Here is an 18,474-nt window from a genome sequence, read left to right as displayed (position 1 = left end):
AGCCAGTGTAACGCTAATTCCTGTCACAGGAATTCTGAGATCATATAAGTGGGCGTGGCAGTTCCTGATTGGTTCGTGTTGGGGAACGCCTTCTCGCTGCCGACGTGACGTAAATTCGCGCACGCGCACTGGTGATTGGCGCTGAGGAAGCGCCTCTAGCGAATGACTTCCAGCCAGTGTAACGCTAATTCCTGTCACAGGAATTCTGAGATCATATAAGTGGGCGTGGCAGTTCCTGATTGGTTCGTGTTGGGGAACGCCTTCTCGCTGCCGACGTGACGTAAATTCGCGCACGCGCACTGGTGAAGCTTACTCGATCCCATATTACATGTACTTTCATTGCATACAAATTATACTTCCTCCTAGAAATTCCATGCCCGAACCTCAGCGCAATCCAAGAGGATTCACTTGTTTATTTGGTCTGGGAAGCCCATGTGAGGTTTCTTCTTCTTCAGCCTATCAAAACCCTGGGTGAATATGCGATCTTTTAAAAAAAAGTTGGAATTTTGCCAAATCCGTTTTATTTGTTTGTTAATATACCTCAGCCATTGACAAATCTGGAACTAAGTTTTTATAAGTTCATCAAATACTGACACCGCGAATGACATTCGCTGAGCTAAATGTTGATATCTCTTCTGAGGTAAAAACAAAACAAAAAAAAAACAGTTTTAAAGCATTATACGTATCAAAGGATACATTTTATTAAATGGGCAAACCTAATACACACTTTGGTGGTTTTAAAATGACAGAATATGTCTTCATTAGAAGAAAAAAAAATGAACATTGAAGACGACGCTGCTAAAAAAAATACACCGCTCTAACGCATAACCACGAGTTTAAACTACATTTACAACAAATATGAAAACTATTTTCATATCACAATGTTAAATATAGAATATATAGAAGATAATGTGAAAAAAAAAATGAGCCCTATCTTCCAATGGTAAAAAAATCCTTCAAAAAATTCCTGGATCGGGAATAACATCCTGAGCTTCACCAAAAACTAATCAATTCTTCCTTATCCCAAGGGCAATCATCCCACCAACTTTCATCCAAATCCGTTCAGAACTTTTCCAGATATCTTGTTCACAAACACACGAACATACGAACACACACACACACACGGACGGACACGATCGAATGCATTACTCCCTGGCGGGAGTAATAAACCTGAACATCGCAGAGCCAGAACCAGAATTATTTATTTGGTCTGGGAAGCCCATGTGAGGTTTCTTCTTCTTCAGCCTATCAAAACCCTGGGTGAATATGCGATCTTTTAAAAAAAAGTTGGAATTTTGCCAAATCCGTTTTATTTGTTTGTTAATATACCTCAGCCATTGACAAATCTGGAACTAAGTTTTTATAAGTTCATCAAATACTGACACCGCGAATGACATTCGCTGAGCTAAATGTTGATATCTCTTCTGAGGTAAAAACAAAACAAAAAAAAAACAGTTTTAAAGCATTATACGTATCAAAGGATACATTTTATTAAATGGGCAAACCTAATACACACTTTGGTGGTTTTAAAATGACAGAATATGTCTTCATTAGAAGGAAAAAAAATGAACATTGAAGACGACGCTGCTAAAAAAATACACCGCTCTAACGCATAACCACGAGTTTAAACTACATTTACAACAAATATGAAAACTATTTTCATATCACAATGTTAAATATAGAATATATAGAAGATAATGTGAAAAAAAAAATGAGCCCTATCTTCCAATGGTAAAAAAATCCTTCAAAAAATTCCTGGATCGGGAATAATATCCTGAGCTTCACCAAAAACTAATCAATTCTTCCTTATCCCAAGGGCAATCATCCCACCAACTTTCATCCAAATCCGTTCAAAACTTTTCCAGATATCTTGTTCACAAACACACGAACACACACACACACACGGACACGAGTGAATGCATTACTCCCTGGCGGGAGTAATTACAAATTCCTGCTCTAACCTATAAGGGGCACTGCATCAGCGGCACAGCTGTGCTCCCCACAATGATGCAAACAGTAGGCACAAGGCACATGCTGCATACTAAATGATGTGTGCCCATCTCTGACGTAATCCTTTCCACAATTCGCTCTTTAAGGCAACGTGCACTCGTGTGATCAGCACCCCAAACACCTGGATCACCGTGGAGGCCTTACTTTGTACAAGGCGGGATCAGCTGCAAACCTTGTTTTGTGTCTTTTTTTCTGCCTTGTTAGCTCACCTGGAACGAAGTTCAGGGGAGCTTATGCGATGGCGCGTCGTCCGTCCGTCCATCAGTCCGTCTGTCCGTCTGTCCATCCGTCAGTCCGTAAACACTTGAAACTGCTTCTCCGAAACCGCTGATGGGATTGCGACCAAATTTGGCACAATTTGAAACTTTACCACAGCCTTCATCACCCGTGATGTACCAAAGTTTGTTCATGGCATTAAAAAAATCTGCCTCTTAGGGAGTATGTGGGGTGTCAAAGTGGGTCCAGGTTTTACCCCCCCAAAATACATATTTACTTTCTTCTCTGAAACTGCATACACTATTTCGATGAAACTTCACCACAACCTTCACCACCCGTGATGTACCAAAGTTTGTTCATGGCATTAAAAAAAAAACATTTGTTGATTTTAAAACGCTCACCACTCTATTTTCTCATATTTTCTTTGATCTCACATAGAGAGCCAATTAATATTTGACTATGATTTATTTTAGGGAATAGCTTAATTGTCTTATCGCACTCATCACCATCAAGTATATTGATAAATTGTGTGTTTGAACTTGGTTCTTGGTTTAAATATTTGGTCACGTCTTTTCGAAGCTGTCCATGTGCTCACGCTTTCGAAGTTAAGTAATTTTTCACTATTGTGTTTTTGTCGAAACTGTATCTATCTTTCGGTGTGTGTACCTATAGTGTGTCTTTAGTAAGATTCTCGGTGTTAATTTTTCTTACATGTATACAAAATCGTCGGTTAATTCGTGTCGCGTATTTTGAGGCCTAGTAGGCTTCCGTGTCCGACCTTGAGGCTTTGTTTTTCTCTCAGCGGTCCGTCGATTGTGCTGCAATTACTTTCGTTCTCTGTTTTTGTCCCAGTCTTTCACCCCATACTTCATTGTTTAAAATCTCAACGCAAAAAAAACAAAAACATTTCCTTCTCTGTTCTTATTCGTTGTTCTTATTCGTTTATTCGTTGTTCTTATTTGTTCGTTCGTTCTTCGATCACGTGTTTCACCCCCATTTCCATTTTCCATTTCCCCAGATAGTTTTCACTGCTCAATTTAAAAATGTTTGAACTTTCCCCTGAAGAACTGTATTCTGTCGTATATTATAACACCTTTTTCTTCTTCTTCTATAAAAGGATGCTTTTGACTTGCTCACCAAATCTATTCATGCCAAAAAAAAATTCCATCTCTTACAGTTCCTCTTTTCTACATTCCCGAAACTCTCCTGCACTCCACCCCTCCTTCAGCATCGTCAAACGTATTTTTGACTCGAAGGTCACAAGAAACTCATTTTGCAATAAATGTTCGTTTCCCATTAATCGTACACTTTCTAAAATCCAATCTCACCCCTCCCCTCCAAATCTTCCCCATCACCCCTCCCCTCCAAAACGTCCCCATCACCCCTCCCCTCCAAATCTACCCCCTTGCCCCTCCCCTCCAAATCTTCCCCATCACCCCTCCCCTCCAAATCTTCCCCATCACCCCTCCCCTCCAAAACGTCCCCATCACCCCTCCCCTCCAAATCTACCCCCTTGCCCCTCCCCTCCAAATCTTCCCCATCACCCATCTCTTTCAAATCTTCCCCCTTGCCCCTCCCCTCCAAATCTTCCCCATCACCCATCCCTTTCAAATCTTCCCCATTTCCCCTCCCCTCCAAATCTTCCCCATCACCCCTCCCCTCCAAATCTACCCCCTTGCCCCTCCCCTCCAAATCTTCCCCATCACCCATCTCTTTCAAATCTTCCCCCTTGCCCCTCCCCTCCAAATCTTCCTCATCACCCATCCCTTTCAAATCTCCCCCCTTGCCCCTTCCCTCCTAAACTACCCCCACACCCCTCCCCTCCGAGACTCTCCCTCGCTCCTCCCCTCCTAGACTCCCCTCTCACCCCTCCTCCTCAAAGCGTCCTCCCCACTTCTTCCCCCTTCCAACTTTCACCTTCATCTCCCCCAACCTTCTGCCTCGCTCTTCCTCCTCAAAAAACACCTCACTGTGCCTCACCCAATCACCATCAAACCTTTTGTCCACCCCATTCTTCCCTTTCTCCAAGCTATTCTGAAATCTCTGACACACCTTCAACAGCTCTCCCTTCCTCCTCTTCCACATCTTACCCTACCCCTCTCCCCCCCCCCCCCCCCGTTCTGTATCCGATGCTCCCCCTTCCTCTTCATTAACGGTATGGACCTCAAACATCCGGGGCCTTCGCTCAAACTGGACTGATCTCTCCATGCAGGTTGCTTCTGACAAACCAGACGTGATCTGCTTAACAGAAACTTTCCTCCTTCATGATGTCTCTGATTCCTTGGTATTTTCTCCCAGGTTACTCCCTCCTCCGGTATGATAGACCTGAGCGTCGTCCTGGAGGTGGGGTTGCTATCTTCATAAAAAAACCTCTTCCTCACTCGCCCTGCACTGCCCTCTCTCCACCTCACCCCCAGGAATACCTTTGGCTACGGCTTCCCCTTCGCTCCCACCTTTTGTTCATATGTGTGTTGTACCGTACACCAAACAGTGATGACTCCATCTACGTCTCGCTGTCTGATAATATGGACCAACTTCTATCGACCCATCCCAACTCTCTCTTCCTCATATGTGGTGATTTCAATTGTCACCATGCCAGTTGGCTGGGTGTGGGTACCTCTCTCACCAGCCATGGCTCCTCAGCAAAGGACTTCTGCGACTCACTGGGACTGACACAATCTGTCAATTTCCCGACCTGGATCTCAGTCAACGGAGCATCTTGACTTCTGGACTTGGTTATGACTAACTTCCCTGAAAATGTCTGCTGCTCTTCTTCTGCTCCAATCGGCTCATCTGATCATGTGCTTGTTAAAGTGGACATCTCTCTGACCATTCTCAGAGAGCCTCATCAGCGTCGACGAGTCTGGCATTTCACTCAGGCCAACTGGCACGGTCTTCAAGCAGCCATCAATCATCTGGACTGGTCTCCCATCTCTACTGCCTATGACATCAACTCATCCTGGGAATTCTTCCAAAGTAAATTGCTCTCTCTCATGCACAGATTTATCCCATCTTGTCTTCAGTTGTCATACCCTTCCTCCCGTCCATGGTACACGGAATCTTGTGGTGAGGCAGTTGCCCTGAAACAACATGCCTCGCCTCCTGGAAGGCAAATCCAAGGGAAGGCAATCTCATTTCCTTTCACAAAGCCCGGAACAAGTGTGTGTCCACCCTCAGGAGAGCCAGGAAACAATATCTCTCTATTCTCAAGACTGACCTCTCAAACCTGTCTCCCTCTTCCAAATCCTGTTCCTGTTGGTGACTGTTCAAATCTGTTTCTGGTGTTTGTTCCCCCTCCATCCCCTCCCTTACTTCAAATGGCTACAAAGCTGACTCTGTACGTGAAAAAGCTGAATGCCTCAACTCTGTGTTTGCCTCAAAATCTTGTGTCCCAAACCTGTCTCTCTCTGTACCCACCTTACACAGTTGTACCCAGCTGCTCCAGGATGCTGTGTCCTTCTCTCCTGACAAGGTGAAGTTTCTCTCAAACCTCGACTCTGATTCTGCAACCTGACCAGACGGCATCAGCCCACGGGTCCTAAAATCCTGCTCTGCCGCTCTTTCACACCCTCTCTCTGTTCTCTTTGCCCTCTCTTTTGCTCAAGGTCATCTGCCATCAGCTTGGAAATCAGCCAACATTACCGCTTTACACAAAAAGGTGCAAAAACAGATCCTCATAACTATAGACCAATCAGCCTGCTCCCAATTATCAGCAAAGTCATGGAATCCATCATTGCTTCGGATATCAAATCCTTCCTCTTCTCCAATGGCTTGATCTCTGATCATCAATTTGGTTTCAAACCCGGTCACTTTACTCTGGACCTGCTGCTTCTGCTGTCTCAACAATGGATGGAAGTCGTCAATGCCAAACAGGAAATCAGAGCTGTCTTCCTTGACATATCACGTGCCTTCGATATGGTCTGGCACCCCGCTCTGCTCACCAAACTCTCCTCCTATGGTATCCATGGAAATCTCTACGCATGGCTTGCGGACTTCTTCTCTTGGTCGTAGTCATCGTTTGGCCCTGAATGGGTTTCTCTCATCTCCCTTCCCTGTTCATGCTGGAGTTCCCCAAGGTAGTGTTCTGGGCCCTGTGCTTTTTCTGGTCTTCATCAAGGTTCTCACCGACTCCCTGGAAAATCGTTTCTTTCTCTTTGCTGATGACCTCACTCTCTGCCGCTCCATACCTCATCCCTCAGATCGGCAGTCTGCAGCCTCCTCACTCTGCAGACCTGGACAAAATCACAGACTGGTCAAACAAGTGGAACATGTCTTTCAATCCTGACAAATCTCACACTCTCACTATGTCTCTCTGCAAAGACCAACTGGATTCACATCTACTTTCTCAACAATCCTCTCCAAGAAGTTCTGTCACTCAAACTTTTGGGTCTCACTATCTGCCATGATCCTTCTTAGGAAAACCACATTTCCAAGCTGGATTCTAAAGCCAGTCGCCCATGGGGCATCCTCCATTGTGCAAAGTCCTTCCTTGGCACACCTTAGCTGCTCACCACAGACAAGGCTTTCATTCGCAGCTCAATGGAATACTGCTCTCCCTTCTGGGCTGGTGCTCCTGCCTCACACCTAGTTCGGCTTCACGCTGTTGAAACCAAAGCTTTCAGAATAATTGGAATCTCCTGCGATGAAGCTAACTCTGAGGGCCGTTCACTCACTCACCGCAGGCAGGTTGGTGGACTTTCTGTCTTCTACCGACTCCTCTCCGCAGACCGCAAGGCTAACCCCCGCTCTAGCAGGGAAAATGGCCTTAAAATGCATGTTGTTGTTGTTGTATATTAATGAACTTAATGTTAAAGATTTGAACTTTTCAGTCATTGACAGATATTACAAAATTTGAGAAAAATAATAATCTATCTGTTAATGTATATGGATTCACGGATACAAACAAATTTCATATATTAAAAATTTCAAATAACTATAAAAATGATGAAACGCACATTGACCTTCTGTGTTATAGTTCAGGAGAAAATTCACATTATGCTTACATCAAAAATTTATCAAGATTAGCCACTTCACAAGTAGTCAATAGAAAATGTAAAACATCTCTGTAAGCGATGTTTGAACTTCTTTCATATGAAAGAAGATTAAACCAACATTCAAAATATTGTAGTAATCATAAATCAACCGTAATTAATATACCAAAAGTAGGTTCAAACATTTCATTCAAAGATTTCAACAAATCTATAAAACATCCATGTGATATACGCTGATTTTGAAAGTATCCTTGAAAAGATAGATACTGCTTCTCCAAATCCAGATCAATCATACACAAATAAGTATCAAAAACATACTCCTTGTGGTTTCTGTTATACTAGGGCATGCCCGTACTATATCTATATCTAAAATTATATCCCCCCCCTCTATTTACATGAAATGGTTTGGTCCAAAGCGAACGGCTTGCGAGTACGGTGACAATCCCCCCCCTCTATTTACATGAAATGGTTTGGTCCATTCGCAAAGCCAAAGCGAACGGCAGTTACGAATCGCAGTTACGATGAATCGCAAAGTAGTTTTAATTAGTTTTAAAACATAGTTTAACGCCAACATAGTTTGCCAACGTGAAATAAATGAATACGCTCTCAAATGTGCCGTCCGAGGCAGAGTCTGTTCGGCACGTTCGGCACACGTGATAGCTCGCTGCTCTCTGATTGGTTGAATCGTTTTTTGGACATAGCTCGGTAACTACTTGTCCGATTAATATGAAACCTTGAAAAGGCACATCCTCGGGTCCCCAGCAATATACATGGCAAGTTTCAAGTATATCGGACCGGTAGTTGTCGAGAAACAGCGGTCGCATACACACACACACACACACAGACAGAGATTAGTGGAATTATAGATAGATCAAATCATCTGTTAGTGATGAATACAACAAGTTAGAACTTTATGGAGGAGAGGATGCCTCTTGTGAGTTTGTAAAACGACTTGAGAAAGACTATGTTCGAATAACCGAGATAATGGGAAAAACCTATAAACCAACATGCTTCACAAAAGAAGAGAAAAGGAAATTTAGGAAATATAATATCTGTCATATTTGTGACGAGGAAATTAGTGAAGGTCCAAAGGTAAGAGACCATTTTCATCTCACTAGTAAATATGGAGGTCCGGCTCATCAAAGTTGTCATCTCAATTTTGAACTTCCCTCTTTCATTCCAGTCTTTCTTCACAACAACGCTCACTATGATACACATCTATTTATAAAATAATTGGGTAAAACCAGTGTAGACATTTCAGCCATTCCTAACACAAACCAGAAATACAGTCACGTGAAAACGTAAGTACACCCCATGTAAAGTTTTGACTTTTTCAACATATTTCAACATACAGCTATTTGATCTTCAGTTCAACAATATTGATAGATAAAGGTGATATAATGCAACAAATATAATGAAACATTTACATTTTGTAGTCCATTGTATAATTTAAATAAACATAAATGCAAATTTTGCATGTGGAAAAAGTAAGTACACCCTTGGCTTTAATAGGTGGTATTGCCCCCTTTGGCAGAAACAACCTCAAGTAGGCGTTTCTTATAACTGTCTACCAATCTCTGACATCGACTGGGAGAAATTCTTGCCCACTCCTCCATGCAGAATTCTTTCAGCTGTGCGATGTTTGAGGGGTTTCTTGCATGCACAGCTCGTTTCAAACCCCCCCCCCCCCCCCCCCCCACCCACAACATCTCGATGGGATTTAGATCCAGGCTTTGACTTGGCCATTCCAGAACCCTCCATTTCTTTCTTTTCAGCCATTCCTAGGTGGATTTACTGGTATGTTTAGGGTCATTGTCATGTGGCAAGGTCCACCTTCGGTTTAGCTTCAACACTCCGACAGACGGCCTCACATTATCCTCAAGCACCCTCTGGTACAATGAATAATTCATAGTGGATTCTATGATGGTGAGCTGCCCAGGCCCTGATGCAGCAAAGCTGCCCCAAACCATAATATTTCCACCACCATGCTTTGCAGTTGGTATCAGGTTATTGTGGTCAAATGCTGTCTTTGGTTTTTGCCAAACATGTCTTCTGGTACTGTGGCCAAATAGCTCTACCTTTGACTCATCTGTCCAGAGCACATTGTTCCAGAAGTGCTGGTCTTTGCCTAGGTGTTCATTGGCAGACTTTAGTCTTGTCCTGATGTTATTTCTGGACAGCAAAGGTTTCCTCCTGGCACACCTCCCATGTAGATAAAATTTGTGCAGCCTCTTTCTAATGGTAGACTCGTGCACTTTGACATCCACAGTGGCAAGAGCTACCTGTAGGTGCCCTGATGACATTCTGGGGTTCTTCGAGACTTCTTTCAGCATCTTGTGGTCTGCTTTCGGGCTGAACTTGCTGGAGCGGCCTGGCCTGAACAAGTTGGCAGTTGTTTGGAATCTTCTCCACCTTTAGATGATCTTCCGGACAGTCGAATGATTGATTTCAAATTGTTTGGAGATCTTTTAAAATCCCTTCCCAGACTCATAGGCATCTATAACCTTCTTTCTGAAGGCCCCAGAGGGCTCTTTTAATCTAGGAATGGTGACGCCGCACACTTCAACAACAAAGAGCAAACCAAACTAAATGACTGAGGTTTAAATAAAACAGGTTCCTCCAAGATCCTCTCTAACGATGTTCTTATCATTTGCACCTGAGCTGGTGCACCTGATTCTAATTTTAGGTATTTGAAGTAGTGATAAATGTAGGGGTGTACTTACTTTTTCCACATGCGAAATTTGCATTTATGTTTATTTAAATTATACAATGGACTACAAGACGTAAATGTTTCATGATATTTGTTATATTATATCACCTTTATCTATCAATATTGTTGAAATGAAGATCAAATAGCTGTATGTTGAAATATGTTGAAAAAATCAAAACTTTATATGGGGTGTACTTACTTTTTCACGTGACTGTACATCTCATTCACAAAAACAATTCATACATCTCCCATAACTCATATCAGATTTCTTGATGCATTCAAATTTATGTCAAGTCCATTATGTGACTTGGTATCAAATGTTAAAAACTTTCCAAATCTTAAATCACATTTTTCAATTCAAGCAGAGATTGAACTCCCATCACAAAAGGGGATATATCCTTATGATTATATGGATTCATTTGAGAGGTTTAAAGAAACACAACTTCCCTCTGAAGACAATTTCTATAATGAGTTAAATAAAAGTCATATAACTGATAAAGATTATATTCGAGCACAAAATATTTGGAAGAAGTTTAATATAAGGAACCTTGGGGAATATCACGATTTGTAACTTAAAACTGATGTTCTTTTATTGGCTGATGTATTTGAGACTTTTGGAACCATCTGTTATAATAAAAATTCCTATGATTTAGACCCCGCTCATTATTACACAGCCCCAGGATTGGCTTGGAGTGCCATGTTAAAAATGACTAAACAGGATTCGGAATTAATCGGTGATATAGATATGCTTTTGATGATAGAGAAGGCTAAAAGAGGAGGAATATCTCAAGTATTTTCAGAGATATGCCAAAGCAAACAACAAATATCTTCCTAACTATGATGCTGATAAAGATAGTCCTTACATTATGTATTATGATGCTAACAATTTGTATGGATGGGATATGTCTCAAGCTTTACCTTATGAAAAACTTAAATGGGTAAAAGAAAAGAATTATGAAAAAGTTTTACAACACATCATTATATCTTCTCAAAAAGAATTAGATAAAGCTAAAGTTGGGTATTATTTTGAGGTCGATTTAAAATATCCAGAATAATGCCGCAACAAACACAAAGACCTGCCTTATGCCTCTGATAAAGAAAGTACAAGAAAAAAATGGCTTAGCAGTTATCAACAATCATTTCTTACTATGGGCAAACCAACAGAAAAACTACTTACTACATTATATGTATAATAAAGGGAATTATGTTTTACATCAAAGGAATTTAAGACAATATTTATCTGCTGGTTTGAGAGTAAAGAAAATTCATAGAATTTTAGAATTTAAACAAAGTCATTTGTTAAAGACCTATATTGATTTTAATATAAAAAGGAAAACGGAAGCAAAAACAGATTTTGAGAAGGCCTTTTATAAATTTATGAATAATACTTATGGACATAAGTATTAAGATAAGTGATAAGATAATCATAAGACTTAAGATAAGTATAGGAGTTAAAATTAAGATAAGTATAAGTGTTAAGATATACATAAGATTTAAGATAAACATAAGAGTTAAGATATTTAAAAGATAAGTGCAAGTGTGAATAAAAAAAAGGGGATGGGGGGTCACTTTTTTTCCTGGTATATAAATGATAGAACCAAGCAATAACCACACCAAAGAGTGGAGAAAATCACAGCCTTGGTGTAAAAATGGAAAACATCATGAATGTTAAAAATATCAAATAAGTATTATCTATCTATAATTCCAGCAATCTCTGTGTGTATGTCTGTGTGTCTGTGTGTCTGTGTGTCTGTGTGTCTGTGTGTTTGTCTGTGACCGCTGTTTCTCGACAACCACGGGTCCGATATACTTGAAACTTGCCAGGTATATTGCTGGGGACCCGAGGATGTGCCTTTTCAAGGTTTGTAATTAATCGGACAAGTACCTACCGAGCTATGTCCAAAAAACGCTTCAACCAATCAGAGAGCAGCGAGCTATCACGTGTGCCGAACCGTTAATGCAATGCAAGCGTTAATGCGTTAATGCAAGGCTTTTCTTTTTTTCCCTCTTCTCTTTCTACTTTTCCTTGCGATTAAATTGCAAACAGCCAAAATACGTTGGCGCTAATTGAATAATTGGCCATTAACACTAAAATAATCGTAACTGCGATATGCCAACTTCCGGACAGTGCAGCCTTCCATGTTGTTGTTGTTTGCAGCAGCTGTTTGCAGCAAGGCAAGGCTTTTCTTTTTTTCCCTCTTTTCAAACTGCGATTAAATTAAAACGATTCATCCTAACTGCGATTTGCGAACTTCCGGACAGTGACGACTTATCTTCCGGCAGCCAATCACAGAACGCTCTGTTGCGTAGGCGTGGCCGATGTGAGACGAGCGGAGCTGAGCGCGTTACGAGCTGACCGCCATTACGGTACGTAATTCGATTTCTTATGCGCATTATTTCTCCCAATTCAGTCAGAGCGAAGGGCGGAAGCGAAGAGCGTTGCTTTTTTTGTTTACGGGCGTACGGGCGGGGTAGAGCGTACGGGTAGCGTTTTTTTTTTTTTTTGGCCACGGAACGGGCACCCACGTACGGGCAATGCCCTAGTCTATCTATAATTCCAGTAATCTCTGTACGTCTGTCTGTACGTCTGTACGTTTGTTTGTCTGTGACCGCTGTTTCTCGACAACCACGGGTCCGATATACTTTTAACTTGCCAGGTATATTGCTGGGGACCCGAGGATGTGCCTTTTCAAGGTTTCATATTAATCGGACAATTACTTACCGAGCTATGTCCAAAAAACGATTCAACCAATCAGAGAGCAGCGAACGATCGCGTGTGCCGAACGTGGCGGGCACACTCTGCCTCGGATGGCACATTTGAGAGCGTATTCATTTATTTCACGTTTGCAAACTATGTTGGCGTTAAACTATGTTTTACAACTAATAAAAACGAATTTGCGTTTCATTCGCTTTCCTGCGCGTTTGTGCACGCGATGGCGATTTCTTTACCAAACTCCGGAAGCCGTTCGCTTTGGACCAAACCATTGCATGTAAATAGAGGGGGGGGATTGTCACCACTCGCAAGCCGTTCGCTTTGGACCAAACCATTTCATGTAAATAGAGGGGGGGGGATATAATTTTAGATATAGATATAGTACGGGCATGCCCTAGTTGAAGAAATAACTAAAACAAAAGTAGATAAAACAAATAAGTGGATAAATTTAAATACAAATAAGATAGAGGATGTAAAGAAAATATACATCCTTGAATGGGCAGAAAACTTTGATGGTTATCAAAAGTTCAATGGAAATTATTTTTACTACAATCTCAAAATGATTTGTGGCTCAGGAGGTGTTCAGACAAGAGCAATAAGAGAGGTTTATCATTTCATCTCTGCCCAACAAAGATACTTAAACCAAGAACCAAGTTCAAACATATTATTTATCAATATACTCGATGGTGATGTGTGCCATAAGAAAATTAAGCTATTCTTTAAAATATAACATAGTCAAATATTCATTGCCTCTCTGTATGAGATCAAAGAAAATATAAGAGAAAATGGAGTGGTATGAGTGTTTTAAAATCAACAAATGGCTTGGAGGAAGTGGGATAAATAGGAGGATTTTTGGGGGATATGGGTGTTTTGGAAACAGTGGGCATGGTTTATCGAAAAGTGGGTGTGGTTTGTAATAGTTGATCTATTGAGGATTTGATAATAGGTTTATTGAAAGTGGAAGAAATAGATGGATTTTTTAGGGTTTGATCAATGGAACAATGGAAAAAGTGGGCGTGGCTTGTGAATAAATATTCGTTGGTATGCTAGGGGAAGAAGGAGAAATAGGAGAAAATTTTAAGGGCTAAGGGGGTGTTTTAGAAATAGTTTTTCCCATTCCCTTCAATGTAAAATTGGGTGTGTTTTAGAATCAACAAAGGGTTTGGGTTATATTGAGGATTTAACCTTTGTTAATGGTTTAGATGGGAAAGGGAGAAATAGACGGATGTTTTTTGGGTTTTTGGTGGGTGGCCCATAAGTTCCGACGCATTTTCCCCATTCACTTACATGTAAAATTGGGTATGTTTTAGAACCCCCATTTCCCTACTACTGGGGATCTATGGGGGAGGGGGAGACGGGTGGAGGGGGTTGCCCCCCAAAATAGGTATTTGCTTTCTTCTCAGAAACTACATATGCAATTCTGATGAAACTTGACCACAACCTTAATCACCTGTGTTGTACCAAAGTTTGTTCCTGGCATTTAAAAAATCGGGGTGTAAGGTGGTCCTAGGGGGGGGGGGGGGAGGGAAGGGGGCTTGCCCCCCAAAATAGGATAAGTATTTGCTTTTTTCTCTGAACCTACACACACAATTTTGATGAAACGTCACCACCACCTTCATCATCCGTGATGTACCAATGTTTGTTCAAGGCATTGGAAAAATTGGGGTCGGGCAAGGTACCCGAAGGGGGGTTGGGGGGGTGTAGCCCCCCCAAAATAGGTTTGTCTATGTCATTAAAAAAAATTATTTGTTTATTTAAAGTCTTATGATTATGTTAGTATGCTTCTACATGCTGCCCTGTCTTCTAGCAAGCATTGAAATTGGTTTAAAATACCCTTAGTCAGTGCAGTGTACTGTTTATTCTACCAGGTGAGCGCCAGGGGTATTGGCCCTATGTTGAGAATTTGCTGTACTTTGCTTAAAATTATTTGCTCCATAAGAAAACAATTATTTCGAAATATATAGAACTCCATAAGTAATATTCTAAAAGTAATAATTTTTTTTACCGAGACCTCTGATGTCGAGCGTCAAGCAAGGAAGGATACAGCACATATCAGTATTTTTTACGTCTTTGGTATGACTCGGCCACGGTTCGAACCACTGACCGCCCAGACTTAGAGCAGACCCTCGAACAATTAAGCTGCTGAGTCTGGTCTCTAAGTGACACAAGGCTTTTCAAAAATTGGGCCGTTTGCAACAAAGCTCGTCAATCTCCCTTTATTCCAAGCAATATGATCCTCAAGAGATTGCAGAGTCCAAAACATTCCAAGTGGCCAAATTGAAGGCAAAGTTCATTTTGGCTAACTGGAAACATTGCTGCAGTGCACGCTGGGGATCGGTCAGTTCTCTGCAGTACCTACACTGCAGGAGAATCATCCAAATAGTGCAGGAGGCCTAACAGAGTTCAAATGGAATGCTAAAGTTAATCGGCAGCATCGTGAAGCACTCTCCACATTATGGATCAATGACGGTTCCAACATTCTTTTGAGGAAGTCTCACCTTTACAGCCATGGAAAGCATGGGCGGCTTTGTGCACACGTTTATCCGGTTTGCCGCGGCACAAAGGGGTCCTACTTTCATTGATCGCGATTTCGAGTCTTCATGATGCATAATGCAGAGGAATTGGTGTTAACAAGAATGTCTTTTGATGGATTTCTAATTTAATCGTTTTGTCAAAATTATAAGTATGATGTAGCCGTGTTTGGTGCTCCCATCTGGACATTTAGCTCACGATTCTTGAATCCTGGACTCAAATCCCATATACTGTGATCGTGTATCCATGGTCTATCCTAATTGTCCTTGTAATTCATGTAGAAGTACACCGTCCCCTAATCTCCTCGCCACACACGTGATATATGTATAAGCTCATCCACGAGCTTGAAACACTGTTAAAAAGGTATCAAAACAGATGTTAGATTGCCTGGGTCCAGACAGTTTCTGGTGTTTAAGCTGCCTTGGTTATTCATACAGAATATGCTTGCTTTTCAAAAATGCGGTTAACCATCATTGTCATGATTTTTCTGTGGTATTGGTGAGAATTCGTCAAATTATCTTAGTTTAAAACCACATCAGTATCCTGTGATACGCACGTATAAACAGCGTCCATGTAACACACCTGTCTCTCGTCTCGTTTTTGCTCGAATTGCATTATGGGTTCACATTTCACAATTTTTTCTAACGCACAGGTGATAATGTGATGGATAAAGGTGGAAATCAAACTAGCAATTCTCATCTCACAAGTGATTGCAGCCTCATGTAATTTAAAAAAAAAATCTAAACAGGTGTAGTACATTACATGAATTGGCAATTGGCTTCAAGGGTTTATTTTATTTTCTTCATCGCCTTCTTCCAGTCCTCCTTAGATGAGAAGAGGTTCCAGGAAGAAGTGCGCATGTTGTTGAAACAGAAGAACCTGGAGCCGATATGTCTCCCGTTGCTAGGCTGCAGGCTGTCACTGCTGCTGCTGTACCAGGAAGTGTGCCTGGCCGGTGGATACACCGAGGTGCTTGCATTGTAGTGCTGTTTTCTCCAAATAGTATGTAAATGAAAAAAATTAAATAAAAAATGAGCTTACATAGTACTAATTGCACAACAATACCAAGTACAAACCAGGATGTGATTAGTTAATTAAACGGACAAGACTGGAATTTTGAACAGAAGAGATTGGATATGAATATTTAAAAGTGAGATGCGGTAGTTGCTTGTAAGTTATTCATAGTAAGTAGATATCATATTTCGAGGTGATAAGGGTGCAAGGAAGGGGTGGAGGTGAGCGGGGTTCTAATTAGTAGAACAAGGTGGAAATTTTAGACCATGATTGGGAGACAGTAATCGTTTTGAGAGATCTCATGTGATTAATCTCAACGCTAAACCTCTAAGCGGAGTACAAGATGGATCTGTGAATGGATCAGGCTTTACCTCTTCATCCCAGGGAGAAAATTCCAATGATTTTAGAATTAAGTATTGCCACTTGAAGCTTAACATCGCTCTAGCGAGGCATTCTTCCACCATACAGCTGTGTTAGCGGATATGTACTATTCACTTCTGCATTATGGAGGGGGCAAATTTTTTTTTTTTTAGAAAAACTAACCCTGCCATCTGGGAACCGAGATTTCGCGGGGAAGAACTTGCCGTGGAAGGCATCGCCCCGTCAGCACCTGGGTTTGAAAATTTGAAAGCCGACTTTGAAATATGGACGGCTCATCTTAGATCATTCTTGACGGTACAGAACAGAACCTTCCAAGGACTGGACCTGTCAAGGGCCAACATCAGAAAAGAATAAGCGTTTTGCAGAGACCAACCAAAGCCTTTGGATTTAACTCGGCTTCCAATGGTCAGAAAAGCTTCTGATCTATCGCCGATTGTCAGGTAATATCGAGATGATGCTTTAACGGTTCACTTGTCCTTGGGAGAGATGCACAGCAGAATGTGCGGATGTCAGCAAGAAAGAAAAGAAAAGAGAGTTTGATATTCTCAAATCATGGAATGCTTGATGTGTACTGGCAGGTTGAGAAGAGACAGAGTAGGTGGAATTATATTTACGGCAAGCTGATTGGATTGAAAAGCGTATTTAGAGGGAAGGAACTGAGTATGTACTACAGACGGTAAGCCTTAAAACCTTCACACACAATTTGTATCAACCACTTTCGTGACAGTTTACCTCACCCCTTATAAAGGGAAAAGGAGGAGAACAACAACACTCTGTCCAATAAACTATTCCAAGCACATCTCACTGTTTAACAAAAGGTGATTCAATCTGCAGGGTTCTTCTTCCATATGAGAAGCTCAAAAAAGGCAGTTGGCACGCGGAAGATGAATATAGCGCACGTCAGGCTGAAGACGGAGAGTACGGGAGTGCTGGAGAGCATGAAAACGGTATGGGAACTCTCAACCTCGTATCGATATTTATTTTTGTACATTAAGCAAAACTATGGCACAAATATGACCGACTACTTACTTCATGTGGTGCACGATGAAGAACTCGATTTCAACATGGAGGACATTTTGATGGAACAAGCCAACAGCATTCTCACCGGAATGCCTTGCTGCGGGAACTCTGAAAACGTGGCCTGTGAGCCCCATCAGGTATCGTAATATGTAGACAACACGCTGACATTTTGATATTCTGTTAATTCCTAACATTCTGGCAAAGACTTTGATTGATCTTTGCGTAACACTTATTTTTTAGGCATCAGCAAATCATGACGAGGTATTCCCCGACATAAAATTGACTTAGATCACTTCATTGAAAAGCTTATTATTTGCATCGGGCCGACTTGATAGCCTTTAACTCGCTATTGAGCTAACTATTCTGGGTATGATTCCCATCCTAATGATAAATTGTCACCGTGCTGCTTTGCAGGCACGGCGTGCTGCATTACTCAAGTATACTGTCTTCCGCGAGATATATTAAGCTGGCTGTCCGGTTTAGGAGCATTCACTGGTAGATGTGGAGGATATTACTGTCGTTTTGAAAATAGGAGGCAGTTGTTCGCTCATGTTACGGTGAAATTCTACAATCTTGCCCTGATCTATGATGATGTCCTGTACTCAAAAGGTTTTGATGACGTTTGGGTATTATCGAGAAATGTACATCTTTTTTATTGTACAGGTACAGAGGCTTATGGAAGAGTCGGATGACGACTGGGATGCTGTATTCATGGACAAAATGAGACAGAGGGAAAACAGTGGGGCAACAACAAATGATGTATGGGTCACAGCACAAGTAGAGAAAATTGCAGAATGGGAACATGTTGTAATCCTAGTCCAGTCATGAAAATGGGAGAGACCACGAGGTGGTGGTGAGCAACATACTTAATACGCTGCTGTCCATCA

General features: G+C 41.5%; 1 protein-coding gene across 2 annotated transcripts in view; it reads left to right on the top strand.

Annotated features, from left to right (window-relative positions):
- LOC137429204 (zinc finger CW-type PWWP domain protein 2 homolog) overlaps positions 1–18,474 on the top strand; it is a 71,312-nt gene that overhangs the window by 48,623 nt on the left and 4,215 nt on the right. Inside the window, exon 6 of one of the 2 annotated variants that reach the window (XM_078779464.1) lies at positions 15,992–16,197. The exons of the other annotated variant lie outside the window; for it this stretch is intronic. Within the exon in view, the coding sequence (XP_078635590.1) occupies positions 15,992–16,156 (165 nt within the window). The 3' untranslated portion in view covers positions 16,157–16,197. Of the gene's footprint in view, positions 1–15,991; positions 16,198–18,474 lie in introns of those variants that run through there. 2 annotated transcript variants of the gene reach the window in all.

Source organism: Myxine glutinosa, chromosome 6, assembly GCF_964187855.1.
Source record: "Myxine glutinosa chromosome 6, kmMyxGlut1.1, whole genome shotgun sequence".
In the NCBI taxonomy this organism is placed as follows: Eukaryota; Metazoa; Chordata; class Myxini; order Myxiniformes; family Myxinidae; genus Myxine; species Myxine glutinosa.
Note: the sequence above shows the minus strand (reverse complement) of the source record. Positions and strands in the feature narration are given on the sequence as shown.